At 35.2% G+C, this 15098-nt stretch overlaps 1 protein-coding gene across 4 annotated transcripts; it reads right to left on the reverse strand.

Moving 5' to 3' along the window:
- LOC124405269 (glycerophosphocholine phosphodiesterase GPCPD1-like) lies at positions 1–15098 on the reverse strand. 4 transcript variants are annotated; one of them, XM_046880037.1, is made up of 14 exons: positions 14958–15098; positions 6530–6666; positions 6234–6442; positions 5757–5926; positions 5281–5459; positions 4863–4997; positions 4568–4678; positions 2690–2843; positions 2214–2367; positions 1889–2114; positions 1644–1799; positions 1078–1505; positions 636–789; positions 1–555 (listed from the first exon to the last, which is right to left on the reverse strand). In XM_046880037.1, exons 2-14 carry the CDS (start codon positions 6566–6568, stop codon positions 385–387), a joined length of 2286 nt encoding a protein of 761 aa, XP_046735993.1. In that variant the 5' UTR covers positions 6569–6666; positions 14958–15098; the 3' UTR covers positions 1–384. The 4 variants fall into 4 exon arrangements, with proteins under 4 accessions (XP_046735993.1, XP_046735994.1, XP_046735991.1 ...); XM_046880038.1 differs by lacking the exon at positions 14958–15098 and adding an exon at positions 8032–8230; XM_046880035.1 differs by lacking the exon at positions 14958–15098 and adding an exon at positions 7996–8230.

The raw sequence follows: 15098 nt of genomic DNA on the forward strand, positions 1-15098 counted from the left end.
ATATTACATCCTTGTGGTCAGTGAGCCCAGTGGGAGTATTTAGAGGCTATATGTCTCAAATCGAACAAAGAGTATGACATTGTAAAAATAATAACATCCAAACAAAATAAAAAAAATATTAGGAAATAGAAGATGAATCGAAAGCAATAAAAGACTTTTACTGTTTCGTACAAATTAACGCCCAAAAGATACTCTTGAGCATCGTTGACATCCAGTACTCAATAGTTGTATGAACGTCATCATCACTAAAAATCATTTCGTAAATCTATAAAAGTATAGTTAAAAAAATTTATTAGTGTAATTTTCGCGCGTGCCTTCAGCGGACGGCGTTCTAACTAATCGTGATAAAAATGACGACGCGAATGTTTTTCCAAAACAGAAGCATCAAAGACAATCCGTTGCAGCATCGTCGTCACTGCAATCATTCACAGTGAAATTTTTTATCGGATAAACACTGTCTCCGCCAAGACTATTCTTAGCAAGCGAACCCAGCGAGGTCGCTGTCGACGCAGTTACTGCTAAATTTCTAGACTTCTCCAATTCCAGGAAATAGCCCTGTAAGAAATGGTATGTAGGAATTAGATTCACTTCTAATAGACCACGGCATAAGCTTTTGCTCAGGTTTTTTTTTTTACCTTTTCAGTGGAGTTTGGTGCAGATGCTGGTGGTAGTTGTGGAGGACCACAAGTCTGACTGCAATGGGCTAATGCAATTAGTGCCTTTTCACTTTCCCTTGCATCTACCAAGAAGATACTCTCCTTGACTTCCTTTTGGTTGTATTCATCAATCCTGTTATAGAGTTTCAAAATTTGTTCTTATAAAAAATAGCAATGAATAGATGTACATAGTTCAGAAAGTTTTTGTCCTCTTCGGTTTTGAGTTACGCAAAAGTTTTGACACTCCTAAGAATTTTTAGTTTTCTAGGAAATTCATTTAACAACCAATGCAATATTAAAAATTTTGTTTTTGCTACGACAACGAGTTCCAATAGCTTTCCGAAGCAACTGAACAAAGAAACCTCGAATTCTGTGACAACTAACTATGTAAAGATGGTAGAAAAGTGTCCTGATCACTTACTTGTCGTAAATAACAGCGTGTAGACCAAGTTTTTTCAGATTCTGGATGGTTTCTTTATCATTATTGTCATCACCCCAGCAGAATATAATTAGGCCAGCATCTTTGACTAGTTTAACTTGTGAAGGATCCCTTAGAATATCTTCGGTGTGTACATTTATCCCAAGTATATCCGCCGCTAGTGCATGTCTCATTGCCATGGGTATTGTTTGACACCTGAGATCGTGGTAAGTTGGGTATTTCAAAGTGATACCTTGAGTGAGAAACACTACAGGGTATTTGTTTTGCTTCAGTCTAATCATCATACATATGTCTGGATTGAAACTTGAGAATACTATCTTTCTGTTTTCACCGTGCTCCAAAACCACCTTGATTATTATGTCTAGATACAGATTTAGGTCAAATGGATGATTTAGCTCGAATGTGCCATCCTGTAACAAAAAAAGAACAATATTCCATAGGAGAATGCGTATAAGCATATTCCACACTAATCAATATTCTTCTGAACGGAGTAATTACTGATTTTTCATATTCAGTTATGTCATCAAAATTTGTGCTTAGTAGCTTACCTTCAGCTGCATGGTCCACTTAATTTCGACATTACATCCAACATGAGGTTCTAGCTCTTGAAAAACCGATTTCAGGGTGGGGAAGGGTTGATGATCCTCTAAATCCTCGTCGAAAAATCTTGGGTTCTTTTCCCTTCCTTCGGCAAGATGATAAACCTGAAATATTATGCATCACGTTCAATTTTCAAATCTATATATTTTCTTCTTCTTATATTTTCTAAAACAATTCTCTGGTCTACTCTTACCTTCAAGAGGTGCAACTGTTCCAAGGTGAGATCCTTGACAGGTATTTCAAGCATATCCATTGCTTCAATCTGCTTTTTACGTTTGAGAGATATGGATACGTAAAAATCATGATAGATTACTGGAATGAGGTCTTTTGATAGCTGAACGTCAAATTCGACCATATCGGCACCATGATCAGCCGCAGTTTTCAAGGACGCAATGGTGTTCTCTCTGACATTTGCACAGCTATAATACATTCAAGATTCGTTATTTTAGACCACAATTAAAAAAATATTCAAATGAGGATGGACAGTTGACCATTTTATTGTATAATGCAATAATTACTTTTTCATTTCAAACTTAAACGAAGTACCGAGTCCTCTGTGCCCAACGTCAAGCCCTGACCACCTTTGCTCCCAGTGTTTTGCGTATGAAATACTCATGTCCCACGGATAATCAGGTATTGGGTTTATGCGCACATACTCGATGGTTAGCTGACCTTAAATTCAAATAATACCAATATCTTCATTCTTGATTTCGAACTTTTTGTCTATTTAAAAGTGTGTGATAGTTTTCTTATCCTCGTTGACTCGTTTCAGAGAATAATTTTCGTGAATACAGTAAATGATTTTGAAATTGGTAACATTTTAAAGTGTATTCTAATTATCAAAGATTATTACAAAATCTAAGGTTCAGAGGAATTCTAATAAAGTGAAGTGATAACGTGGTTCAATGAGCATGCAAGATTGCATATAATAACTAAATGAGATAGTTTGGCAATGAGTCACAATGACAAACAATGAATCTACTGGAATAATTACCAATAGGCCTATGCTTGTTGCTGGTAATCGGTACAGTGAGAAGTCCAACGCTGGCTTGAACGGTGCTAGGCAAGATGTAGCTGAAGCCAATGTGATTTGGTGGCTCCCCAGGGAAAGTCCTTGAACTGTACACATAGTAGTCGACAAGGTATGCCTGAAATGAAGTAAATCAAACGTATGAGTAATACACAAGTTTATTAACTGTAATAAACAATAAGTACTGGTTCTGCAAATGTTCGACTCTCCTGGTGGATGTATTTTTGCTCATAGACACGATATGTAAGAAGACATTTCACCTGCAGTCGGATAGTCTGACTCGTGCTATTCAATATTCAGAAACATAAAAAAAAAAATGCCTTCATATAGTGAGACGATGCAAATATTATTGAACCATTGTGATCGGAACAAAATACACTTCTTTTCTAAAATACGTGCACGTACTCCATAGCTTGTATATTATTTTGTACATAAATTTATATTCAGAGGACAGATTATTACCACTTCAATTGATAGTCGATGTTTGCAAACGTAGAGATAGTAATAATAATAATAATAACAACAACAGCAATAATAATAATAAAAGTGTAACAGTAACAGTAGTAGCGGTAATAAAAATATTAATATTAATGATAATTATTACAACACCGGCGAACTTGATATCTGGAATATCTGCCTGCTTGCAAACAATCTGTCAGCACTGAATTTAGAAAATTTTTAAGCGATGCACAATGATATGATATATTCCAAGTCTCAATCTGGCCACACTTTACTGGGAGAGAGAAGTTGCCACGTACATTTGGTCCGAGTTGATCACAGAGCTAAAAAAACCAATTTATTTGCACGCTACGCGGTAAGGTATAGGAGTGACAGGGCTCTCACCATTTTTCATGCGCACAGATGATTATGAGATGCGACAGCGTTGATATCGTAACATTTATGGGAGTCTATGGAATAGCTGCAAGAAAAACTGGCCTCCTCAAGTATTGAGAATTAAAAAAAAAAAGAAAAACCAAATTTACTGATACAATTATTCCTCAGCAAATTTCACGCAACATTGTCACCCCATACCATAAACTTGCACCAATTAACGTTTAAGATCATCTGGATATACGAAAGATATCCAAGCAATGAACTAACATTTCAAAACACAAGTAATAAACTGTTAAAAGCACTGATGAAACTAAAATAAACCAATTTGAAAAATAAGTTTTGCAATAATCTGTGAGCAGCTGGAGGCACCGGGTAGGACGGGAGTGAAGGATTAACTAGGAGAACGACTATCAAGACCGTCATATCTCGACGTGATGTCACACGACACAGATGCATAGTAGCTGCGCATCAGACAGCATCTTATCATCACTGGGACCAGTTCACAGCACTATTTGATCAAATAGTAGCTCGAGTTCTTCGTGTGCCGATGAGATAGTCCAAGAAATAGAGGTGATCATCATCGTCTGCCCACCAAGTCAAAAGCTGGCCTTAACAAGTTTAATTATCTTTTATGAAGCTGAGTGCTTGTCGTTGAAACCAATACTCTCAACCAAGCCTGGAAGAAGGCTCAAATCTCAATAGCCTGCTGAAAACTCAGACAGTATGATCAATGGTGTGTGATATCTAGATTAATTAATATCGGCGTGTGAATTACCACCATGCTGCCAGTTATAGCTGCTCTGCAGATGAAAATGTAGCTGAGAAATTGTATTGCGGTTTAAAATGCCAAAGATAGAGAAATTTTTATACATAGTAAAATGGGATAAGCATATATAATTTTTTGATAAACCCAACGTAAGCAGAGAAGCTAAGTATAACAAACTATGGCTTATCACGCTGTTGCCAAAACAATCTGTTATCAACCTTTGGACTTGACTAGTTACTTACGATTGTTTCAGGATATCTGACAGCCACATTGAAGACAATGAATTCCTCATCGCGGTAAGCGTGACCAAACTGATCCTGGTACTTAAAGCACACGTCTTCATCGTTCAAAACCTGTGAGCAGAAAATATAACTTGTCAACAATGCAGCTTTCCAGTTTGCAGAAGCACGTTCTTAACATTTTTCAGCATTTTAAGTCTGATGTTGCCAAGCCGTTCGAGTTATCCTCACGTAAAACGTAGATTAGCACAATATGCAAACGTGATTTATACTGTCACATGTTACATAAAAAACCTACGCAAATTTCAGTAACGCTGATTGGCGGCTGGTCAACGATATCTTGTGTGTCCATAGAGAGACTGTCTTCGACACAGTCTCCGCCCAACTGCTGAAGCTCCAATGAATTGTGTTTCATTAGGTTCACTGGAGTCATCTGAAACAAAATATTACCTTGCATAATCCATACCTTTTTACGATAAACGATAATATAATGGCTCTTGCAAATGTGGAAAAACTTTTCATGACTTGAGAACTAATGGTATTGAAACTAGAAATGAGTTTAAAAATTTAATCATGCTGCTCTAAGTAGTCAGTGATTCAACTTAGAAAATGTTAAACACTTACGTTGCATAAATGTTTGACTCGTTGATTGAAAAGTAAGGTGATCTTAGAACTAAAAATCAAATAAATTGTGAAGCATAGCTGGTACGTTATACCTTGATGTAAACTTTCTTGTTGTGTAACCGTTCTTTCCATAATTTAAGAGGACTATTGAAGATCTTGAACTGAATGACAGTCTCATCAGTGAGCCAGCCTCTCTCAACTTTGAAATACCCATTGTTGTATCCAAATTTGTCTGGAGTAATGTTCATGTCACCGGAAAAGTTGCTCGGTGCTGTAAGAGAAAATACGATTCTAATTAGTCTTAATTAATTGTCAATGAGGCTGCAAAGTATCTGATTTTAAGAATTCAAAATTTTGTGTTTTTAGAAAAACTATTCTTCATAAAGATACATGGCTTCTGTTGATAAACATTACAAATTTAAACTTTGCTAATCCAAAGTCACTAATCTGAAACTATTTTTGCATTATTGATGTAACGATAAAAACAGCTACATAACAAGAGCTTCAAAAACAACGAAAGAACTCCCTCTCAAGTTTACTGAAATAAAAATTTCTGGTAGAGCCTCACCATTTTTTTTAATCAGTCTAGGAGTTATGTGGGTTTCCCATTTCCGTATGATCAAAGTTTTAGCAGAATTCTTAGTGCCGTTTGGTTGGCATATAACAGCTATGAAGTAACGAAACTCCACATCGACGTCAGTCGGCAGACAAACAGTTTGAGAATAGACTGGAGCTTCACTGCGAATATATTTTTCTCTAGTTAAATATTTAACTCACTCCAACATATTCACGCACAGCTCTTTTGCTCGTTAAAGAGGGTGTGTATTTCGAGGAATGAATAACATACAACAAATTTCACTAGAATACTTGACTATTTCTCGAAAATTTCCAGTTTCACAACATTTAAAATTTTGTTTAAACTTTTCATATAAAGAGAGTTTCTGTAGTAAGAGTTTTCTAATTGTGATATTTTTTCCAAGCAATCACAGAGCTGAGATCAAGAGATAAATTCCTTTTCAAAAGCTATGTTGCACGTAGAACTCACTCATCTCCGTTACCAAACATGCTCTCGGCGATGCTTTCATGCTCGGCTCCGTGTCCAATATGGTAGGAACCGTTATTTGTATCAAACATAGCAGCGTCACCAGCCGTTAACTCTCTGGGTAGTTGAATCGCTTGATTATGATTCCAGGCACCCAGTTCCGGCAGATTACCAACGACGTAGACCAATTCATTTTTTTCAAGGTTCGGCACCTATGGAATCATATTGGAAAATGTCACTTTCATAATTGAATCTTACCCCATTTTCTCAGATTATTATATAGAGAAAAATTTCAGCACCTGCACCCTGAAGATCCAATCTCGCTTTGCACCCTTCATCGCGATTGTTTCAGAGTCTTCGGCGTCAACCTCTTGTTCACTTTCCTCTGCACTCTTCGGCTTCCAAAGACGCCTTATCTCCCGATCTTCTTCTTTCTCTAAAAACCACATTCGCTGCATTTTAGTGCTACTGCAGTATTTCTTATCTTTTTTTTTGTTTTTTGTTTTCTTGAAGTTAAATGTATTTTTGTGAATTCATTCAAGGTTTGCTGCCAAATGCCAGTTCATTTTTTATGGTTAAACACGTGCTCTGGTTATTTCATTTATTTTATTATGCAACTTTTTTTTTTGTCATCTTTCAACTATTGTGACAAAAATCCAAGTCACATCCATGGTGGTTAAAAGTAAGAAATTAAAATGTAATCTTGCAACAATAAAAAAAAAAACGCAACAAGTTCAGTGGGTTCATTCTGCTACTATTTATTCAATTAACAGAATTCTTAAAAGAAAAATCAGCAACCCAAAGAACGAGGAATCCTTGGAAATAATATTTTACTGAGTTAAAGCTTGAATCATCTGCGCCATCCATATTTACATGACATGAAAAATCGTAATACGTGTGCCTGAGAAAAGTAGACATCTTGAGAAGTGTAAAAGTTTTTCATCCGTCGGGTAAGAATGTTTTTCGCAATATTCGTCAGTTCTGTACACACAATTGTAGTATATATTCATATTGTTAATGTTTTACAATTCAAGACACACTCATTATTTATTCCAAGACGTACTGCGATCTTATGTACATACATAGTTATCGTCGGCAGTTTGCTTGTTTTTTTCTTTACTCTGTATTTGAATCCTTGCATATGCCATTCCATATTTTTCATTGTAGAAAGCCAAATATTAGTACGAGTCCTACTTATTATTTTACAACGTTTAAGAGTTGCTTTATCAGTTTGTTGACTCTCTACATATTTTTAATTTCTATTGTTTCCACCAGCCATTACGGATATATAATATTTTAATTAATCATAACAAGGTCATGACAGACCAAATACAACTGACATTTGATGAGTAAAAACATTGTACGTCACTTTTGTAACATTAATGAGAAATTTAATAAAAATGACAAAAAAACTCACTTAAAAGAACAAAAGAAAGCAAATAACGTAAAGATCACGTGATTCGAATCATGTGATAAAAATTGAACATTTTCACACATCAGTGAATGACTAAAATTCACTAACAATAAATTAGAGAGAATATAGGAAATCGAATATCGTGTAAGGAAATTCTGGTTCTACGCGAAATTATGCATAAAGAAAAGCTCGAGAACGGTTGTTTCGTTTGCCAATAAATCTCTGCGTGAGGTTTCGGAAAAAACAAAGAAAGGTTGACGGTCAAGTTTGCTGTTCGAACAAAAGTGGGAAGCAATTATCAACAGCGTAATCGGTGACAGCGTGCCGATGGCATTCGCGATTACGCTTTTCTTTTTCACAGAAGAGATTAATTTCGTTTCAGTTCACCTTGTTTATTTAGTCGAAACCCAAGCCAGCGGGTTTACACGTTTTCCTGAACAAGCCATCGCTCTCAGCAAGAATCAGTCACCTTCACTTGTTTTCGCACAATTCGAGCTCTCACTTCCGCTTTACGCCAAGTCCACTGATGTTTTTAAAACTACGAAGGAGCGAATATATTCGAGAATTCTTTGACCAACTCATCAGCACATTCGTCTAGCATACTGTTACTGTAAACTGTACACGACACAACTTATAGGACTGGCGACTGCCGCAATACTACCGCATTAGATAAATAGAACCATCGGTCGAGCCGCCTTTCATTCGTCCATGGACGCACAGAGCGCGCTTCGATCGTTTCGAACGATTTGAATTCGGTTATAAACAATTGAACCGTACGAATAAACTAACAGATCTGCTGCGTGTTTGAAAAAATTATTTTTACCGTTCCACCGAGTGACTTTTCAGCTTGATATCCATGGATATACATTGGTATTTGAGGTGAAAGTTGATGAAAAAAAAAAAAAAATTTAACTGGCTACGCCAAATGCTGCTCGTTGAGAGAAATAAATATCTCTAAGGAAATATGGATCGCAAACAACGCGTTCTCGTCGATTAAGACCTTAAAAGATGAAAAAATTCGATTAAACTATGGGTCAAACAATTAGAAAATGAAAATTTGACACGTTGACTAAAGGCGATATTTGCAGTTTGGCCTCAAATCGCCTTATTCGTCAAGATTATCTTATTTACGCGACAATTTCACTGCAGACATAATATTACGACAATATTCATGAAGAAGGTGTGGCTCCAGACTTTTGTTTTTACAAAATCACCTTACGTTTTCGAAAAGTGACAAAATAAATTCTGTCTATTAAGCTCTAGATTTTTCATTTCCACACTGAAATAAACAGATACTTATTAAAGTATGCTTTTGTTGCACTGTTATATAACTCTTCGTGCCTTTATGTGCTTCTATCCAAATCAGTCAGATTGTGTTGGTATATTTATAAATTGAAATATGTCGCAGCTCACTGCGCATCAATCTGTCCAGGAAACCGGAATTATAATCAGGCCATGCGAGCCGTTTGACCTACGACAAATCGACGCATGGAGCCTATTCTTACTGTATGCTTGTATCAAGGTCCATTTTGTAAAACCATAAATGGCGATGATCGTCGGCCAGCGGAAGCTGAATCACCCAGTAAAATAGCGATATGTAATTTTTTTTACACCCTGTGCTGCTCGTTTATCGTACAAATTGATATAATAAGTGATTTGCGTCGTTATAACATTACGAAACTTTAGTAAACACTAAAATATCTGATGAAAAAGTCACAAGCGGCTCAATTTCCAACTCCAGCGAGTTTTGCCATTTTTATAACTCTCAACAATCCTACATAGTTCATGGTGAAATCTGCCCTGCTGAAAATTGTTCTTCGATAAATCACATAACGTTATGACCGATTTTCCGATGTATTTTATCATGTAATTTAACATGTGAATTCGACTCAATACACAACAAACTACATAATAAATTATGAAGTATAGATGATAAAATAAAATACATAACAAATCATATGACAAATCACAGGTTTCATGGGCTTCGCGAATCCAATGATAGCCATTAATTACTTTATGTGTTTTGATTTTTATATTTTCTGCACACAGCCTGTTTCGTTTCTACGTAAAAAGTCTCTATACATGTAGTATACCGCTGATCTTCGTTTGCAAATTTTTTTCAAAAACAAATATCGTTTTACTTTGAAGGAATGAAGCATTTTAAGGATTTCCTACTTCAATAATCTGTTTTATCACGCCTAAGGACTGTAATAAATCTTGTCAATTCAATCAAAATCTAACGAAGTAAAGTGCATAAATAAGTGTTTCAAATTTCAAAGATTTGAATGCAGAAAGATTGTTTCTGAGCCAAATCAATCTCATGTAATTACTTTCTAATCACTTAATTTCAAAATAAAGTATGTGAACTGTAGAAGTACTTGAATCATTTTACAGTAAACACAGATCATAAGTCGTTCGACACTCAGTAAGTAAGTAAGAGTATATAAACAAAGAGCGTGGGCATGTGAAGAGAAAAAAGATATTATATTTTTCCAGAAAGCTGAATGGAAGTTTGAGAATCGTGCTTGCAAAATTACCATTAATTCTTAAAGTAGTAACTGTTTCCACTTGAGCCGTGTATTCTATGAAAATATATGCACTGTTATTTTTTAATGGCTTGATCGTAATCAAAATTATCTTATGTAGTATTATTGGTATAAGGAAAATAAGAAATAAGCGTCAACTTCAAAAGGAGGCACGGTTCACGCGTATTATGTATTACACATCGTTTACTGTATTTCATCTGTTTTTTTAGCATCAAATAATCGCTTTCCACATTCTCTGCTCTTAATACTTGCAGTTTCGTTCAAACTATCATTTACAAGTATCAGAAACAGGTTCTCAACCTGGAGTATAAGAAAAATATCACCTTTATGAATTATTCTACAAAAAAAAAACACAAATTTCTTTGTTCCAGGTGACTAACACTTTTTGTAGCCCAAAAAGCAAACGTCAAAGTCCATTGCAGAGGCATGGCGAGATAATATAGGCCCTCGTCTTTATCTGCTGTAAATTAAAAGTCTTATCTCCGATATGCAATACATTCATATCGATTGTCCGTAATGCTATCATGTTATGTAAGAAATAGATTGCACTGATCCAAAAAAGCTGATAAATATCATTCAATGAGAATAGAACAAAGAAGAGAACGACAAACAGTTGAAAAAGTGAAGAGCAAAGGAAAATACCAAAAATTTCGTCTGTTAGCCTATCCTTCTTCGTTGTTTGTATAGCAGCCATTGAATATTCGGATAGTATCTGACACTACTTATTAGTAATCATCTTTAAGACGCAAGTAATAATTTATTCCATAACGTTTTTTTCGGTGACTTTGAACTCATTTGTTTTTGTGTTTCGCGCCTAATTATATGCTCCCCGCATCGCAAATATGAATGAAACTGCTCTTCTTTTAGGCTGTGAGACTCGTCCTGATCCTGTATTGAGGCAAATGGAAATTACACAAGTAAGACCAGTTGCCTGCGTACAGGCGTTCTTTTGTTTATAAAACTTCTTTCGCACGCGATTGATACAGGACCATTTGGAAATGGAACCTCCAAAATGCATGCACTGAAAAAGGTATAAGAGAAGAAACCGTAATGGGAAATTACTTTTCTTACAGCAGGTGTGCGGTATATGCGACTTCAGACGCTAAATTTTACATCGACCTTGTGACACTCTTGCCTTGACTTTCTCTGCCTGATCGATGGTATCAACGGCCCTATTGACCAGAATATGTACGTCATTTTATGACCATTACACTTCGAAGCACGGCTTCACATGCGTATATGAACGTTTTGTGGTAGAAGCGTTGTAACTCGTTGCACGCAGCTCACTCAAAAACTGGGACCAACTTAAAACGTGAATAAAATCCAAACGTGTTGACCGATTTTCGGAAACTTCTTTGACTTGAAAGCAGAACAACGAGTCTTTCATTTCGCGTTTAAAAATGTGGAAAATTTTTATTCGTTGTCGATGAGATACAGGCTTTTGGAAAAACAATTTCAGAAAAAGTTTCTGGGATATTAAAAAAAAACGTAATTTCCTTCTGAAATTGAGATTCGAAGATGAAGTCTGCCATTTTAGAAATATCCGAGATTTTATTCACATGACATGAAACGTTTGTTGTAAAATTGCAATCAAAACGTGCGCTTGAAAGATAAAATTCTGTTTTCGGTCCACGTTATCAAGAAGGTCCACTATCAAAGAAGTCAACTGTGAATGATGTCGAAAACCAAAATTGATTCTAGTGCACACGCGTGAGCCAAAAGAAAAGGGTCAACCTTGGAATGAGAGGTATTTAAGCTGTAAACTTGTATAAACCTTTATGTTGGCATTCTAAAATTTGTCCCAAAAGTCTCATCAAATCTCATATACGCGTCTTAAGATATTCAAGGTCAAAGCTCACAAAAATCTCGCTTGCCATGGTTTTAATGATATTTGCATTTTTTATATGAATTATACAAGAGAATTCAATGGAATAATAACACTCAATAAGGAAAAATTTTACCGGGGCTTCCCACGGTTCTGAGTTGTTTATATGTGGCAAATAACTAGCATTGGTTATAAACGTCGTAGTAAGAATCACCCGCTTGTTACATAACACACGCGTCAACAAATTAAATTTTATGCGCAGATAATCGCAGTCTCGCATGCCTAGACACATATCGTATTTCAAATTGTAATCAATACCGTACCAACTCAGGTGTCTAAAACTCGATATTGTGGATCATTTTTGCTCTTAGCTTTCCCAAATCACTTCTTTCTATTTCTTAAGATGTAAGCAAAATTTTTTCTAGTCAACAAGTGTCTAAAATTTCCAGTAAAAAATGTACATTTTTCAACATAAACTTTTCTTTATTTTTCAAATCTGTACCTTCGTTACTAATATTAAAAATAACCGTGTCAAATAGCATAATGTTCGCGTTTCCTACGCCCTTCCTTTTTGCGAGTTAATTAATTCCCGACTAGTTATTATCAATGTTATGATTATAGTCGGCACGAGGGTTGCAGGACCGGAAGAGGAAGATGCCAATAAACTTGCAATGTATCGGGTGGTGTAAAGAAACCGAGTGTTTTATTTCCGAATATACGATGGATATACGTAAAATAGAACCGTATCTACAATAGTTAATTTAATGTATACTTGACACATCGATTCACGCAGTTTTTCTGAAAATTAAACTACTAGCGCAAAGTGCCTAGTGAATAATGAAAATATCGTGAAACTACATGTAAGTATATATTCATCCAAAGTTCAGACAGGTGCTGCAACGCATTTTCCCAGCAATATTCTTTGCGATAAATTTGTTTATACTTAACACACAAGCGCATGGCATGCAGCCACGTCAAATTATGCTGCATAAGCCTAACAATACATATACATAGTTTTATCTCTCAAATACCATCTGGGTTGTTTATAATTAAAATCACCACACACGCCGTTTGTGCACATATACGTATACAAATCGAAATCACCCTTGGCACTCACGGCTATAAAAGTTATACTTGTATAGGATGTTTAACAAGGTCACCCTTAACATACATGCCGTTCTTCGTACATGCATATAACACATTTACAAATAAATATACATAAGTATAATATATTATAACCCACGTATTTCGCAACTTATAAATTTGGGCCAATGCTTACAGTGTTTACATTACAACCGTGGGACTAAGAAATACTCCAAATAATTAATTTGCAAAGCAGTTAAAGAAGAAGCCAAATAAAATAAAAAAGAAGAAAATTCTTTTTCAAATTTTAAATCCGACAGAATTATTTTCACACATCATTATTACTATTATTACGAACGTAGTAAAATTTCGAAATCACATTTACTCCACAAGATTTTTCTATAATTAATTTTTTGTCGAATACAAGCAGAACGAATATGCGAAAACAAGGAACAAAACAAACATTAGTTACATAATGTTCTTCGAATTGAGTTGGCACGATCGATTGTACAACTTGGCAAGTATATAAATAATAGCCAGGAGAAAACGTGCCTGCAATATTGTGAACAATCGACGTCGTGGTGTTTATATTTATGTGATAATACAAGCGATAAATCATTCTATAAGATAATCAAGAATGTGGTGTATATATATATATATATATATATCGGTGGTTCGTACACCATTGTAATATATATATTCTTGCAAATTTTCAGCCTCGTTGTTAACGAGCATAAGTACATATACTTATAATATCTCGTCGTTGCTTGACGAGCAGAGGAATTTTCGGGGACTCACGCCAAACTCTGTGATATATTTTTGGGTTCATCGAAATAAACAAAGAGCAATTATTGAAGTTAGAACAGATCAAAAGACGAAAAGTACCTACGTAAAACGATTGCGTTATACGTACGATCTATTCTGGTTAATTACCGGGGTTACGGTTTTTCGTTAATTATCTTAATTCTATTCGACCTGCATCAATGGTTTAAAAATTTAGAACGACGAAAAGTTAAGATACACATTTATTGTTAGTTAATTTGAACCGAATATAATTTTTACCGTTGTATCCGAAAAGCAATTTAGTTTAGAAAACAAAACGCCACGTTTTGATAACCGTGAAGATCGAAGATTACATTCATTATCAAAGTTTGCGGCGAGTCCAAATGGATCACAAAATTTTTAAACATATCGATAACATTCGAATTCAGGCAGAGACAATAAATATATACCCGAATCAAACTTAGAAATAAAGTCTCCGCGTGGGACTTCGATAAGAGTAACTTTCTTCGCCCACGAATTTATCGGGAATCTCTTCATCCTGCTTCCAAAATTTCGGTACAGCATGTCATAGGTAAAATATCTAAGCCAAATATAAGCTTTTAATATTGATATTTTTTTTTAGATTTTAGTTTCTTTTTCTTCTCGTAAACGGCTTGATTTATAAACTATCTAAATACAGATTCTTATAGGAAATTTCACGCTCTATAAAAAACTACTCGGATAGAATTTTCCTAACTCTAATCTATTAAAAGATATTTAAGATGACTTCAATGTTTATGGGCGAAAATCGGTTACAATTAGAAAAATTCTATCTCAGTATTTCATATAGATCGTGAAATAAAACTATTTTATTTATATTTTGGCGCACCCTATAGACCACCCATTAAACGGAGGAAAATCGATCTTGGTGCCCCGTTTATGAGTAATGGTAGAAAACTGTAAATCGGTTCAACACAGTCGGTAAAAAAGGAGCCAAGCGCCTCCTTAATAACATATTTTTAACGGAACTTGTAATGATTGGTAAAAAAAAAACAATCAAACGTTAAAAAAATCTTTAAATAAATCCAAATTCTTACCTCGTTCCAGAATGTCACGAAACCATTGAATCAAGTAAAACAGTCACACAGAATATGGGCGTTGAATCGCGAATAAATTAATGATTCACAACGGATTGACAAATGAGGTAAGAAACAACACACTCGATCGATGACGCGTCA

Source organism: Diprion similis, chromosome 4, assembly GCF_021155765.1.
Source record: "Diprion similis isolate iyDipSimi1 chromosome 4, iyDipSimi1.1, whole genome shotgun sequence".
Taxonomy (NCBI): domain Eukaryota; kingdom Metazoa; phylum Arthropoda; class Insecta; order Hymenoptera; family Diprionidae; genus Diprion; species Diprion similis.